The sequence below is a fragment of the Heterodontus francisci genome, chromosome 20 (assembly GCF_036365525.1).
Source record: "Heterodontus francisci isolate sHetFra1 chromosome 20, sHetFra1.hap1, whole genome shotgun sequence".
In the NCBI taxonomy this organism is placed as follows: Eukaryota; Metazoa; Chordata; class Chondrichthyes; order Heterodontiformes; family Heterodontidae; genus Heterodontus; species Heterodontus francisci.
Genome location: NC_090390.1, coordinates 47,065,173 through 47,080,037, shown reverse-complemented (window position 1 = coordinate 47,080,037; position 14,865 = coordinate 47,065,173). Strand labels below are relative to the sequence as shown.

Here is a 14,865-nt window from a genome sequence, read left to right as displayed (position 1 = left end):
ATACTGCCTTTCCTAATCTCTTGGAATCCTCACATTGCACAATATATTTGCGGTAAAAAGAAAGAAAATTTGGTAAGAGAATCATAGAAATGTTACCATACTGGGGAACTTTCAGAACATTTAAGATTTCTTCAGGATCCTCGCTTAGGCCTGGTGCAATCTCATGCTTCCCCCGACTCGTGATGTTACTGAATGACACACATCTAATAAAATGCTTCAAATTATCTTGCTTAATCGTATGTTTCTAATGCATCAGCTTACAAAATACGATATGACTTCTCGCTCAAACTTGATTTACATGGTCGATGAAAATCATTTAACAAACATGTTCGCATTGTCATTTGGTTTTGCTAATGTCTGTCCTTTTTTAACTAAACTGGATAAAATGAAAGTTCCCAACTATTGGAAGAAAAAGTAATTAAAACAATGAGAAAAAGTATATTTAGAAATATCTCTGCGCGAGTTTGCAGCAATTCAGTTCCGGTTACATTTTATCACAGCCCTAGACACATAGCAAACTCAATAAGTCAGTGCAGCCCCATGAAAGGCAGATTGCCTGAGTGCACCTGTTTCCCAGAATCAGTTCATCAATAAGAGCCCTGACCTGCTTTCCTTTCTAATTATCGCGATAGAGTAGAATAGATGAAGTGACACTGGCCAAATTGCAGCGAAGCTCTGCCCGAGCACGACCAGATATGAAAATGCCAGACGATTTTGTGGCAAACGGTACTTCAAACAGGGTGGTAACAGTGGCGTTGTTTAGCTGTTCTGTGAGCTAGGAGGCAGGATCTGGGGAAGAACACGATCATCCCCCCGTGTGTGTATGTGGGGGGAATGCGTGCGTGCTGCCAGTGCTCTGAGCTGAGCCGAGCCGAGCCGAGCCAGCGGGATTAAGAGAACAAGCGCCTTTAGCGGTGTTCCCTCTGGCAATTCGGGGCCAGTGTTCCGCCCGCCCCCCGGATTCTTCAAACTAGCATCTCCCATTCACTGGATTTCCAGCTTGCCCAAGCGGAGTCGCTTCCATACCACAGACGGGAGGGGGAGGGGGGGGGGGGGGGGGGTTGGAGAGTCCGAGTCCGACACAATTCTCTCAGAAACAGTGATCGCCAGGTTAGAAAAAGGACCGCTTGCGTTTGACAAACTCGAACCACGTTGACTGGTTGAAGAGAAGACGTCTGCTCGAGGTAAGAACTCACTTGTGTTTTATTCCTGTTTCCCTTCCTCGGGGCTGGCGTGTTCTCTTGCTGACTTTTTCCTCCTCGAGATGCCACGGACGCGCGAATATTTTAGACTTCCCACATCATGTCCCATATCCAGTCACAAATTTGCTTCTTATCGGCGCGTCGGATGTCTCATGGCAAGAAATGCAGCTCTGCCTAATGTGGCAAGTCCGAAACTTGCTTTGGCCGTGTGCCGTGCACCGGGATAATGCTGCGAAAGTGAGTGAAAGCTTTCAATTTGCACCGATTGCCTCGCCATCCGGGAGGGAAAGGATCGCGGAGATTCCAGGTGATGATAAATATTCAGCGCGAGCTGCCCGCCACCGAGTCACATTTACAGAGCGATCCTGTCATGCTAAGTATGCCGCCAACCGCGCCCCCCCCCCCCCCCCCATTAAAAAGAAATCAGCACTTGTGGTATAGTGTTGTAAAACCTCGGAGCTCTTTCCACTGCAGTCACGAAGCTGCTTGGAACCGGATAGGATGCTGTCAGATCCTGGATGCTCTTAGGATCCAGAAACCGAGCGTGCGGTTTGTGGTTATTCTCTTCCGTGGAGCGAATGGGCACAGCTCAAAATACTGCAAAAAGTGGGCATAATTGCTAAAGCTACGAAATGCATAATCCTGGGCGTTCATCGCATGTGTACCCGATTCATCTTAACTAAAATATTTGCATTGTGTTTTCAAATGGAAATCAACCGCTGTAAATTATCTGCTGCTGGCTTTATACCAGAGGCTGTTGACAACTCTGGTGTTGAACCGGCACAACTGCCTAGGAAATCTCAGTAATTTTCATGTCTAATCATTAACCGTTTTGCACATTTTACTGCATGTTTTCGATAAGTTTTGTTCGTGTATGACATTTCTTGCAGTAAAACATTTATGCAAACCATCTTATTTAATGCCAGTGCTAAATGTTTAGTACAATGTTTCCATCTTAGCAACTTCGTGTTTTATTTTATTATAAACTGTCATTTATATTCATCTACAAAATTGGCATATTTTAACATGAGAATGATCTTAAATGTGATGTATTGCATGCTCATTGGGACTGTAATAAGATATGTATTGCTAAAGAATATTGCATGCAAACTATAGGTACGGAGAGCTATGATGGAATTGTTGTGAAATATGGCATTTTATAAGTTGTATTGATGTTTTGAAAGGTTTGGGATTAAACTATAACTGATTATTGGCGTGAGTGTTTGATGAAAATACAACAGCATCATTTTGCAGTTAATCATAAAATTAAATGGTTTTACTTTCAAACAAGTACTGTAAACCTGTCTTCAAATTCAGTGTACATCCCATGTTTCTTTCTAAAACTCGATTTATTCTGTTGTATTTGTTTACTTTGTTATTAGTTTTCCTGTCCAGGCAATGTTTCATAGGCAGCATAATTGAAGATGTGCAAGCAATACTGTCAGCACAAAGCATTATGGATGCTGTAGTTTCCCTAAGCATTTTAAAGATTATTTTCAATGGAAATCTGGCTATTGAAATATTTAAAGCAGTAGGAAAAAATACTCTAATGTCAAACTGATCTTTGAAGTGGGGAAGAAAGGGACCCTTTAAGAAAAAGTAATGCTATTGTGGTTTGAAATCACATACGTTCAAATTACATTTTTTTTTTACAAATTGTGCAATTAATACAAGCCTTATTAAAACCTATAAAGTGGTTACATAAATGTACAATGTGTTGTGACTGGAGGGAAGGAATATTTGGATGAATATTCAAAACAATCCTATTACTGTAAATGTACTGTGAATGTAAATCTCAGGATAAGGGGCTGATCACTTAGGACTGACATGAGGAGAAATCATGCTTCACTCAAAGGGTTGTGAATCTTTGGAATTCTCTACCCCAGAGGGTTGTGGATGCTCCATTGTTGAATACATTTAAAGCTGGGATGGACAGATTTTTGGTCTCTCAGGGAATCAAGGGCTTTGGTGAGCAAGTGGGAAAGTGCAGTTGAATCCTAAAATCATCCATGATTGTTTTGAATGGCAGAGCAGGCTCGATGAGCCATATGGTCCACTCCTGCTCCTATTTCTGTGTTCTTGTGAATGTGCTTATTCCCCTCATCCACATATCTATTTGAAAGGAGTTTCTTTTGATTCTCAATAATTAAACGTTCTGAGATCAAGTGGAATTAGTTAATTATGAATGGGAACTGAAAGTATTTTTTATATAACATTTGAAAACAAATCAAGAGGTTGCTCTAGGGATCTGGAAGAATTTTGTTAGCCAAGAGGAAATAAGTAGATAATAATGCTTCTTCCTTATTCTTTTATTAGATGAACATCTGGCAGACCTGTATAAATGTTCTCTGATTCCCACATCACATTGCACAACTTCTTTGTTCCATCTTTGTTATACATGCTGCACTTCAGTTGACAATGTTTCTAAAAGGCAACACTCTGGGACTGTGGGATGTAAGGTATAGAATGCTTCCAGTTCCACGATCAAAAGGACAACATCAGATCTGGCAGATGAATGGAGAGCCACCTCCCTGGATTTGGACTGCTCCAGCTGTACCTGATCTTTTCAGAATAATTGGCCCTCCGCGGCTTCTTCCTCTGGCCTCTCCACACACACCACCTGAGTTTCTACAAGCTTCATCGGGATGCCAGGTCCCTTATGATTCTTTCATTCCTTTGATGGTGATACCTTCTCCACCAGAACCAGCTGTTCTCCAGCTTCCAATTCCAAATATGCAGGTAGGGAATATGATAAAACAGTAAACTTCAACATAAATTTGCAGGGGGATGGGCACCAGCATATAGAAGTAGAACAGAGGCATAAGATGCATAAGGTGAGAGTGTTAGTACTACCAAGGTGCACAGAATAGTGGGAGAGATAGATACCACTAGAGTAGGGAAAAGTAAGTTATTAGGTGGGGGCAGAGTAGGGGAGGAAGTAATAAAGTCTAAATCAGGGTTAATGTGCATGTATGTGAATGCACGGAGTGTAGTTAAGAAGATTGGTGAGTTACAGGTGCAGATTGACATGTGGGAATATGACATTGTGGCTGTTACAGAGACCTGGCTCAAAGAAGAGCAGGACTGGGTGTTAAATATTCCTGGATACAAGGTGATCAGGAAAGGTAGGGAAATAAGAAAAGGGGGAGGAGTGGTGATATTGACTAAGGAGACCGTTACAGTGAATGAGAGAAAGGATATCCCAGAGGGTTCAAGGACAGAATCTATTTTGCTAGAGCTAAGGAACAAAAAAGGTGCAATTACATTGCTCAGTGTAGGCCATTGGGCACCAACTAGTGGAAAGGATGTAGAGCAACAAATTTGCAAGGAAATTACAGAGAGGTGCAGGAATTATAGAGTAGCTATAATGGGGAACTGGGATAGTAGAGTAGAGAGGGGCAGGAGTTCTTAGAGTGTGTTCAGGAAAATTTCCTACAGCAGTATGTTCCAGTCCAATTAGAGAGGAGGCAATGCTTGACCTGGTTCTTAGGAATGAGGTGGACCAAATAGATCAAACATCAGTAGGGGACAATGATCATTGTATCATAAGATTTAGGTTGGCTATGGGAAAGGAGAAAGAACAATCTAGAGTAAGATTAATGAACTGGGGCAAAGCCAACTTCAGTGGGTAAGAATGGTTCTGGGCTGAATAAATTGACATAAAAGGTTGGCAGGAAAAGCGGTAGCTGAACAATGGGCTACCTTCAAAGAAAAGATGTTCAGGCACAGTCAAGGTATATTCCTTCGAAGGGGAAAGGTAGGTCAAACAAATCCAGAGCTCCCTGGATGACAAAAGAGATAGAGATGAAGAAGAAGAAAAAGTGTGCTAATGACAGATGCCAGGTAGATAATACAATAGAGAACCAGGTTGAATATAGAAGGTTCAGAGGGGAAGTGAGAAAGCAAATAAGAGAAGCAAAGAGAGAGTATGAAAAGAGACTGGCAGCTAACATAAAAGGGAACCCCAAAGTCTTCTATAGGCATATAAATAGTAAAAGGGTGATAAAAGGAGGAGTAGGGCTGATTAGGGACCAAAAGGGGGATTTACGCATGGAGGCAGTGGGAATAGCTGAGGTATTAAATTAATACTTTGCATCTGTCTTTACCAAGGAAGAAGATGCTAACCAGGCCACAGTGAAAGAGGAGGTAATTAATACACTAGAGGATTTAAAATTGATAAGGAGCAGGTATTAGATAGGCTGTCTATACTTAAAGTTGATAAAGTACCAGGACAGGATGAGATGCATCCAACGATAGATACTGAGGGAAGTGAGAATGGAAATTGCGGAGGCATTGGCTATAATTTTCCAGGCTTCCTTAGACTCAGGGATGGTGCCAGAGGACTGGAGAATTGCACATGTTACACCCTTCTTCAAAAAAGGATGCAAAGGTAAGCCCAGCAATTACAGGCCAGTCAGTTCATCTTTGGTGGTGGGGAAACTTCCAGAAAGAATAATTCGAGACAAAATTAATAGTCACATAGACAAATGCGGGTTAATTATGGAAAGCCAACATGGATTTGTTAATGGAAAATCATGTTTAACTAACTTGCTGGAGTTTTTTTGAAGGGGTAACTGAGAGAGGTGATGAGGGCAATGCTGTTGATATGGTGTACACGGACTTCCAAAATGCATTTGATACAGTGCCACACAACAGCCTTGTGATTTACAGCTCATGGAATAAAAGTAGCAACATGGATATGAAATTGGCTGAGTGACAGGAAACAGAGTGTAGTGGTTAATGGATGTTTTTCGAGCTGGAGGAAGGTATGTAGTTGAGTTCCACAGGGGTCAGTGTTGGACCCTTGCTCTTCCTAGACCTTGGTGTACAGGGCAAAATTTCAAAGTTCGCAGATGATATGAGACTGGGAAGCATTGTGAACTGCGAGAAGGATAGTGTAGAATTTCAAAAGGACATAGACAAGTTGGAATGGGGAGACAGATGACAGATGAAATTCAATGCAGAGAAATGTGAGTGATTCACTTTGGTAGGAAGAACATAGAGGCACAATATAAAAGAAAAGGCATAATTATAAAGGGGGTGCAGGAACAGAGGGACCTGTGTGTATATGTGCATAAGTCATTGAAGCTGGCAGGACAGCTTGAGAGAGGGGTCAATACAGTATCCTTGGCTTTATTAATAGGGGCATAGAGTACAAGAACAAAGAGGTTATGTTGAACTTGTATAAGACACCGGTTCGGCCTCAGCTGGAGTATTTGGGTGCCACATTTAAGGAAAGATGTGAAGGCCTTGGAGAGAGCGCAGAAAAGATTCACAAGAATGGTTCCAGGGATGAGGAACTTCTTTTACGAAGATAAATTGGAGAAGTTGGGACTGTTTTCCTTGAAAAAGAGAAGGCTGAGAGGTGATTTGATAGAGGTATTCAAAATCATGACAGGTCTGGACAGAATAGATAGGGAGAAACTGTTCCCACTCGTGAAAGGATCAAAAATGAGAGGGCACAGATTTAAGGTAATTGGCAAAAGAAGCAATGGCAACATGAGCAAAAACTTTCTCACGCAGCGAGTAGTTAAGGTCCAGAATGCACTGCCAGAGATTGCGATGGAGGCAGGTGAATTGAGGCATTCAAAATGGAATTAGATAGTTACCTGAAAAGGAAAAAGATACAGGGTTATGGGGAGAAAGCGAGGGAATGGCATTAAGTGAATTACTCACTTGGAGAGCCGGTTCAGACACGATGGGTTGAATGGCCTCCTTCTATGCTGTAACAATTCTGCGATAACCCGTAATTCAATGTGATTACACAAGGGATGCTCTGAGGAACTACTGCAAGATACACAAAAAATGCAAGGAACTGAATATTACTTCAAAGAAAATCACTTAACAATATGCTATTGTTAATTCTTTCATTCATCTTAAAATTGGAAACTGAAATTGTTTGCAAAACTGACAGAAAATAATATTATATCTTATTATTGTTGTTATATAAATAACAAAAATACCAAGATATATATTGGTTTGATTTCATTTGGGGCTTGCTAGGTACTGAATTATCCACAACTGTTGACATTTTTGTAGTGCTTCTTAAGAACAGAGATCTGAGAGAACGTTACAAGATGTTGAATAGTGATTGGCCATTCAGCCGAATGGGAAAAAGAGAAGAACAGTTAGGAAGTAAAGAAAGCATGGTGAAAGAGAAGGACGTTTTGGAGGTGTTAGAAGGAAGGGAAAGAAGTGACAAGGTGGAGATGCTGAACGGGTGAGTGGGAGCCATAATTGCTGAAGCAGGAGATGCTGATAGGTGGAGCAGAGGGATAAAGGAATGAGAAATAGACTGGTGTTGGAGGGTGCATACAGGGATATGTGATTGGTCTAGATTGCAGAAGTAGAGAGGGGTGAAGTCATGGAGGGATTTGAAGGTGAGGATGTGAACCTTAAAGTTCATTTTCTGGGGCATGGATCATTTGGAAAGGTGATGATAATGCAGAACTTAGTATGATTGACAATGTGAGATGCACTGTTTTAAACATGTTATAGAAGGTGGAAGTGAGATGATATTTGAGAGGTGGAAGAAAACCATCTTGGTGATGGATCAGATGTGAAGAGGAAGCTAAGTTCTGAATAGAGCGTGATGCGCTCTGGACTGAATCTGATCTTATAGTTGATGAGGCTGAAGGAGTCAGGGATGGAGGTACATCGGGGTTTGTGATTTAAAATAGATGGGAAAATACAAAGCCTGAAATGTTTTACATATTGTTCAGGGAAACTTGATTTGTACAGAAGTTACAAAAGTGATTATGGAATTTTGTTCTAAAAACATTTAATTGTGTTGATTCCATTTAATTGACATATACATGAGGCTTATCAATTAGTTTTAACTTGAAGCTCTGATCTTTCAGAAAAAAAATTGAAAATGATGTTATATAGAGGCTATACAATTTCCAAGTATGATAGCATGAAAAATTGTCCAAATCGTCACTTCTTTCTCTGGCAGAATATATCTCAGAGCATCATAAATGCAGTTGTGATGCTTCACTGTGTCACATGATATTGTCATTGTCACTGTAGCCTTAAGACTATCATAGCAAACAATTGCTTAGGTTTATTGTGTTTTAACCATTTGTAAATATATTAAAAAAGACAATATGTATTTATTATGAGTTAATGAGTTACTATAACATCTTTTACAGACTTGAAATTACAAATTGCTCCAACTTTGCATTTGTGGTTCATTATCATCAGAATTTCTCAACTGTTTTAAAACCTTGTATCATAAGAAATAAGAGCAGGAGTATGCCATTTGGCCCCTCAAGCCTTCTCTGCTATTTAATAAGATCATAGCTGATCTGATTGTGACCTTAATTCCACTTTCCTGCCTGCCCCCCAAAATGCCTGACTCCCTTGTGGATCAAAAATCTGTCTAATCTGCCTTGAATATATTCAATGACCCAACTTCCACTGCTCTGCAGAGAAGAGAATCCAAAGATTAATGACCCTCTGAGAGAAGAAATTCCTCCTCATCTCTGTCTTAAAAGGGAGACCCCTTATTTTGAAACTGTGCCCCCTAATTCTAGATTCCCCTACGAGGACAAACATCCTCTCAGCATCTACCCTGTCAGCCCCCTCAGAATCTTATATGTTTCAATAAGATCACCTTTCATTCTTCTAAACTCCAAAGAGTATAGGCCCAACCTGCTCAACCTTTCCTCATTAGATTACCCCTTCATCCCAGGAATCAGCCGAGTGAGCCTTCTCTGAATTGCTTCCAATGCAAGTATATCCCTCCTTAAATAAGGAGGCCAAAACTGTATGCTGTAGCCTGGGTGCAGTCACACCAATGCCCTGTACAGTTGTAGGAAGGCTTCCCTACTTTTATACTCCATCCCCCTTGTAATAAATGCCAACATTCCATTTTTCTTTTTAATTACTTGCTGTACCTGCATGCTAACTTTTTGTGATTCATGTACAAGGACACTCAGATCTCTCTGCACCGCAGCATCTGCAGTCTCTCTTCATTTAAATAATATTCTGCTTTTCTATTCTTCCTGCCAAAGTGGACAATATTACATTTTCTCACATTATGTTCCATCTTCCAAATTTTTGCCCACTCACTTAACATATTCTTTTTGCAGTCTATTTGTGTCCTCCTCACAACTTGCTTTCCTACCAAGGAGAGAGAAGCAGAGTTAACATTTCAGGTCTGTGACCTTTCATCAGAACAGTTCTGATGAAAGGTCACCGACCTGAAACGTTAACTCTGTTTCTCTCTCCGCAGATGCTGCCACACCTGCTGAGAATTTCCAGCATTTACTGTTTTTATTTCAGATTTCCAGCATCCCCAGTATTTTGCTTTTATTGCTCCCCTACCTATCTTTTTGTATCGTCCCCAAATTTGGCTACAGTACACTCGGTCCCTTCATCCAAGTCATTATTATAGATTGTAAATAGTTGGGGCCCCAACATTGATCCCTGTGGCACGCCACTAGTTTCAGTTTGTCAACCTGAAAATTCCCCCATTTATCCCGACTCTCCATTTCCTGTTAGTTAGCCCGTCTCTATCCATGCTATTATATTACCCCCAACACCATAAGCTCTTGTGTAGTAACCTTTTATGTGGTACGTTATTGGTCCAATCTAATTATTATTCTATGTATTTACGAAACAAAAATGTGACAAAGCCAGCATAGATTTTTTTGTTCTAGTTTTGAATGGAAACTTAGAGTGAATCATGGATTAAATATTACATTATTACCCTATGAAATGTAATATTTGGAAACATTTACTGCCATGTACACCAAGCTGTGCTACTGGAAATATAACTATACTCACATGCTTTCAACAGCCCGAATATAGTTAGATTTTTGTTAAAATCTTGACATGCATCTTTGTCATTGTAAATAACCTAGATGCCCAGGATGCTTATTTTACAATGCTCTCATCCGGTTGTGAGTTCGTGAGGACTGATTCATGATTCCAGAAGCCATAGATAAGTAATGAGTTTACAACTGATGTATTCTGGTACCTTATTTACATGATCTTAATAGTAATGTGGTAGTGAGGGGAGATTTGGGGTGTGATGTAAAGTTATGGGGGTGGATAATAAGCTCTGTAGCACACAAAGTGCTTTATTGCTTAGGGTACTGCATTCCATAGCGTCAGGCACAGAAGGTCAAAGTGTTATGCGATGCCTGATCTGCTGCGCACAGGGAAATGTGGCTGGGTGCTGGGACCTTGTTCACCAGCTGTGCAGCAGACTTATTAATCAATTTGTAATGGAAATTAGGCTAGTTCTTTATACCACTGGTGCACCTAAGAAGTGGACCAATTGCTCAGTGCCAATTGAAAGCAAGTTTGTGGAGCCACCCAGTACCTATTGTTCGAAAAATTTAGGAAACTATAAATCAGTTAACAGTGATGGGAAATATAATGGAATCTTTTCTGAAAGATGTAATGGAAAAACATCCAGAAACCAAAAATATAATGAAGAATAGTGAGCACAATTTAAAAAAAGATCATTCCTGAGCAACCTTACTGAATTCTTTCAAAGAAGTAAAAAAGAGTAGATAAGGGTAATGCACTTGGATTTTCAAAAGGTCTTTGATAAGGTACTTCATAGCAGACTCATGACTCAGGTCAGAGCATGTGACATCAAGGGACAAACAGCAGAGTGGATAGCAAGCTGGCTATAAAACAGAAAACAAGACTATAGGGGGTTAAAGATATTTACTCAGACCAGCAGAAGTTGGGAAGTGGTGTTCCACAGCGATCAGTTCTGGGATCACTGTTGTTCACCATTTACATACATGATTTGGACTTGGGACTCTACTACAATTTCAAAATTTGTGGACAGTAGTAAATTGGTGTTACAGTTAACAGAGAGGATGTTTGCTACAAAATACACAAAGAAGTTATTAAGCTTGCACAGTCGGGGGGAGGGGGCGGGTGTGGCTTTCAATTCTTGGGTGCAGTGGGTTGGCTGATCCCAGGGTCAGGGGAGGATGGTTCCAACTCCAATTGTGGTGGACAGGAGGTTTGTATTGGGGTGAGTTCTGATGGTGGGGGGTGAGGAGCTTGAGATTCTGGGAGGAAGCACTCCTGCTCCTGCTGGCCCACAAGGCTGGCTCCCTGAGACTGTCCTTGCTTTATTGCAGCTTACAGGTTTCCCAAGGTGCGAGAAACCCAGCCGGCCACAGTTAAACCTGAAATAAAAGGTTTATTCCGAGGATTCCAGCCTCATTAAACTGCCAGCCTGCTTCCTCAAAATGGGTTAAGTGGCCACCCCTGCCCCGCCTGAGTAAAAGCTGGAAGTTGGTGGGTTAGAGCTGGTTTCCTGACACATTTCAATTTTTTGGGAATTTAAGACCCCTATGTACCCAGTCCCACCTGTTCACCCATGTTAAAGACGACCCCTCCAAGAGTCTGAATGGGATAGAGGAGAATAGAGATCTAGGGGTACAGATTCACAAATCATTAACAACAACAACAACTTGTATTTATATAGCGCCTTTAATGTAATAAAAGATTCCAAGGCACTTCACAGAAGCATTACAAAGCAAAGTTTGTCACCGAGCCGCATAAGGAGTTATTAGGGCAGTTGACCAAAAGCTTGATCAAAGAGATAGAAGGGTTGTAAGAAGATAGAAAGACGGAGAGGTTTAGAGAGGGAATTCCAGAGTTTAGGGCCTTGGCAGCTGAGACACGGCCATCAATGGCGCAATTCATATCGGAGATACTCTAGAGACCAGAATTTGAGGAGCATAGATATTTCGGAGTGTTGTGGGGGCTGGAAGAGATTGCAGAGATCGGGAGGGGTGAGGCCCTGGATGGGTTGGAGAACAAGGATGAGAATTTAAAATTGAGGTGTTAACTCGGAACCAGTACAGGTCAGTGAGCACAGGGGTGATAGGTGAATGGGACTTGTGGCTGAATTTTACCAGCCCTCCAAAGTTGAGGTTCGTGGTGGGGGGCCCGGAAAATTCTTCTGGGAGAGGCCTGCCTCGACGCTCGATGCCAAGAAGGCCCTGCCGCACTTAACCGGCGACGACGAGGCCTCGGTGCGGAACCTTCATTTAATATTAAAATTAATTTTAAAAACATGCAAATAAACCTACCTGGTCCCAACGGCCATCCCCACGCCGATATTCTGGCTGCATTGTTTTGACTGATCAGTTAAGGGGCACATCTGTTGGTGGGTTTATTTGGTAGGCAGTGCCTGGCATATATGTGGGGCACACGCATGATGCACTTGGTTGCCAACCGTTGATGGCGGCGGCGACAGCGAGGTGGGGTGTTGATGGAGCACAACAGAAGGTAAGGGGAGCCCAACAACAAAGTTACCCTAGCTGGAGAGAATATTTCCATGAGGGACGGGCTGGGATTGATGGAAGAGATGGGGATGGCATGGGAGGGGTGGCATGGGAGGGGTGGATGAGATGATGGAATTGGTTAAATGTGGCAAAATGGCAGGGACAATTATTTGATCCAACTTATTATGCAAAAGCTATTCTTTCTGTTAAAAATGAAGATTCACTGGATTTAAATGAATAAGTTTTAGTAAAGCTGTCAGGTGAATTAAAAGAATACATCAGCTTTGATTCTGTAGACAAAGAAGATGACAACAGTCTATACCCTCCAGAGTTTCTACGTAGTCCAACTCAAATGGGCATGCCACCACACAAACTTAGACTCAAGGAGGGAGCAGTTATAATGTTGCTATGAAACTTGAATCTGAAACAAGGACTTTGTCATGGAACAAGATTGGTAGTAAGGAAGCTGTTTTCTTTGATGATAGTTACTGAAATTATAACAGACAGATTTCACGGAAATAGAGTGTTTATTCCTTGAATAATATTGAGCCCATCAGATGTAAACCTGTCTTTTCAACTCAGGAGAAAACATTTCCCACTTACTTTCATATTCTATGAACGTAAACAAGTCACAAGGCCAGACTCTTGACAAAATTTTTATTTATATTCCCAGGCCTGTTTTTACACATGGACAGCTTTATGTAGCTTTTTCCAGAGTGAGAGGTTTTTGTTCTGTTAAAGGCTTTAGTGAAAGAATAATTAGAATTCCTGTATTTAAATAATTACTCTTGCAATAAAGATACTAATTTGACTGCAAATGTTGTGCGGGTCTCTGCTAGTTATTAAAAATGGAAATCTAAGACTGTCTACAAAGAAATAAGCATGTGAAGTATAACTTAAAATTCAGAAGCAGAATTTCAACATTGAGACCAGTGATTCAATAAACACCAAAGATTCTGTGTATCACTCCCAAATTCTGGTTTTAAAAAGATTAGAGTTATATTCATTCCCACAATGTTGTTGCTTAAACTATTGAACCATTGAAAAAGCAAAAGCAACTTTGAGTTATAAGGAGTAAAGAAAGAAATAAAGACCTTGCATTTATTTAGCACCTTTCAAAACTTCAGGATGTCCCAAAGCACTTTACAGCCAATGAAGTACTTTTGAAATGTAGATTGTAATGTAGGAAATGTGGCAGCTGATTTGTGCACAAGGTCCCACAAATAGCAATGTAATAATGACCAGATAATCTGTTTTTGTGGTGTTGTTGAGGGATAAATGTTAGAGATCATGGAGAACTCCCCTGCTCTTCTTTGAAGTAGTGCTACGGGACCTGTAGTCAACCTAAGAGGGCAGGTGGCACCTCAGTTTAACATCTCATCCGAAAGACAACACCTCTGATAGTGCAGCACTTCCTTACTACTGCGCTGAAGATTTTGTGCTCAAGTCTCTGGAGTGGGACTTGAACATACTGACTTCGAGGCAAGAGTGCTACCCACTGAGCCACTGTTGACACTGTGGGCTATAAGTGCCTTATTAGCTAGCACAAGGCTTATTAGTAGGCTGTAAATCCTTATGAGCAAAGACTTGCTCAGAATATATTAACTAGAGCTTTATTTGGTAATTTTAACAAAATGTTCTAGTGTGTGAAAACAATAGCTTTGGTTCACTTTGAAAAATTAGGGTTTCTGGATCTGTTGAATCAATAATAATTGAACAGCACTTGGGTTGCAATGTTTTATTTAATTAAGCTTAGCCCAACATTTGTAATGTTGTAGGTGCTTCCTGTGTATCAGTTGTGTCACTAACCTTTGCAGATGGGTAAAATGCTGTAGAATTCAAGTTATCATCGTCCCAACCCAGTGCTTTTCATGAGTTTATCAGAATATGAAAAATTGATCAGCTCACAGTATGAGGTGGCCTTTGTACACAGTTTCCTCAGAAGCATTCAAGTATCTATTGCTTCCAATGTACTTTTGGTCTCCATGATAGCAAAGGAGGAAAAGTTCAGTTGTCCTTGAAGCCTGGATAGAATAAATAACACTTAAAATGAAGGATCTATAGAAGGTTATCTTTACGTTTTGTTGCCAAGGAAAGAATTGGAGTTCTACAGTATTATCTTTCACTGACAAATATAGAACACAGTGCATAGGGGTGGGCAGAGGTAGTTGAACCTCTGTTTGCTGAAAATTATTTTGAATTCACTTGGGGCGAATTTTCACAAGCTTTCTGGTTTACACGCTGTCCGATTTCCACTGAATCCAATGAAAATAAAAATCAGGTAGTGTGTAATTTTCCGCTCAGTGGTAAAAGTAAAAATTCACCCCATTGTTTATCAATGAGAATTTACAGCTGTCTTTCAAAAAAAGTTATGTTTATCCATTTTGAATCTATAG

General features: G+C 40.8%; 1 protein-coding gene across 1 annotated transcript in view; it reads left to right on the top strand.

The window, feature by feature from the left end:
• Window positions 1-1,106: 1,106 nt before the first annotated feature.
• tcerg1l (transcription elongation regulator 1 like) overlaps window positions 1,107-14,865 on the top strand; it is a 744,495-nt gene continuing 730,736 nt past the window's right edge. Inside the window, exons 1-2 of the mRNA XM_068053340.1 lie at window positions 1,107-1,184; window positions 3,519-3,941. Coding sequence (XP_067909441.1) covers window positions 3,621-3,941 — 321 coding nt within the window. The 5' untranslated portion in view covers window positions 1,107-1,184; window positions 3,519-3,620. The remainder of the gene's footprint in view (window positions 1,185-3,518; window positions 3,942-14,865) is intronic.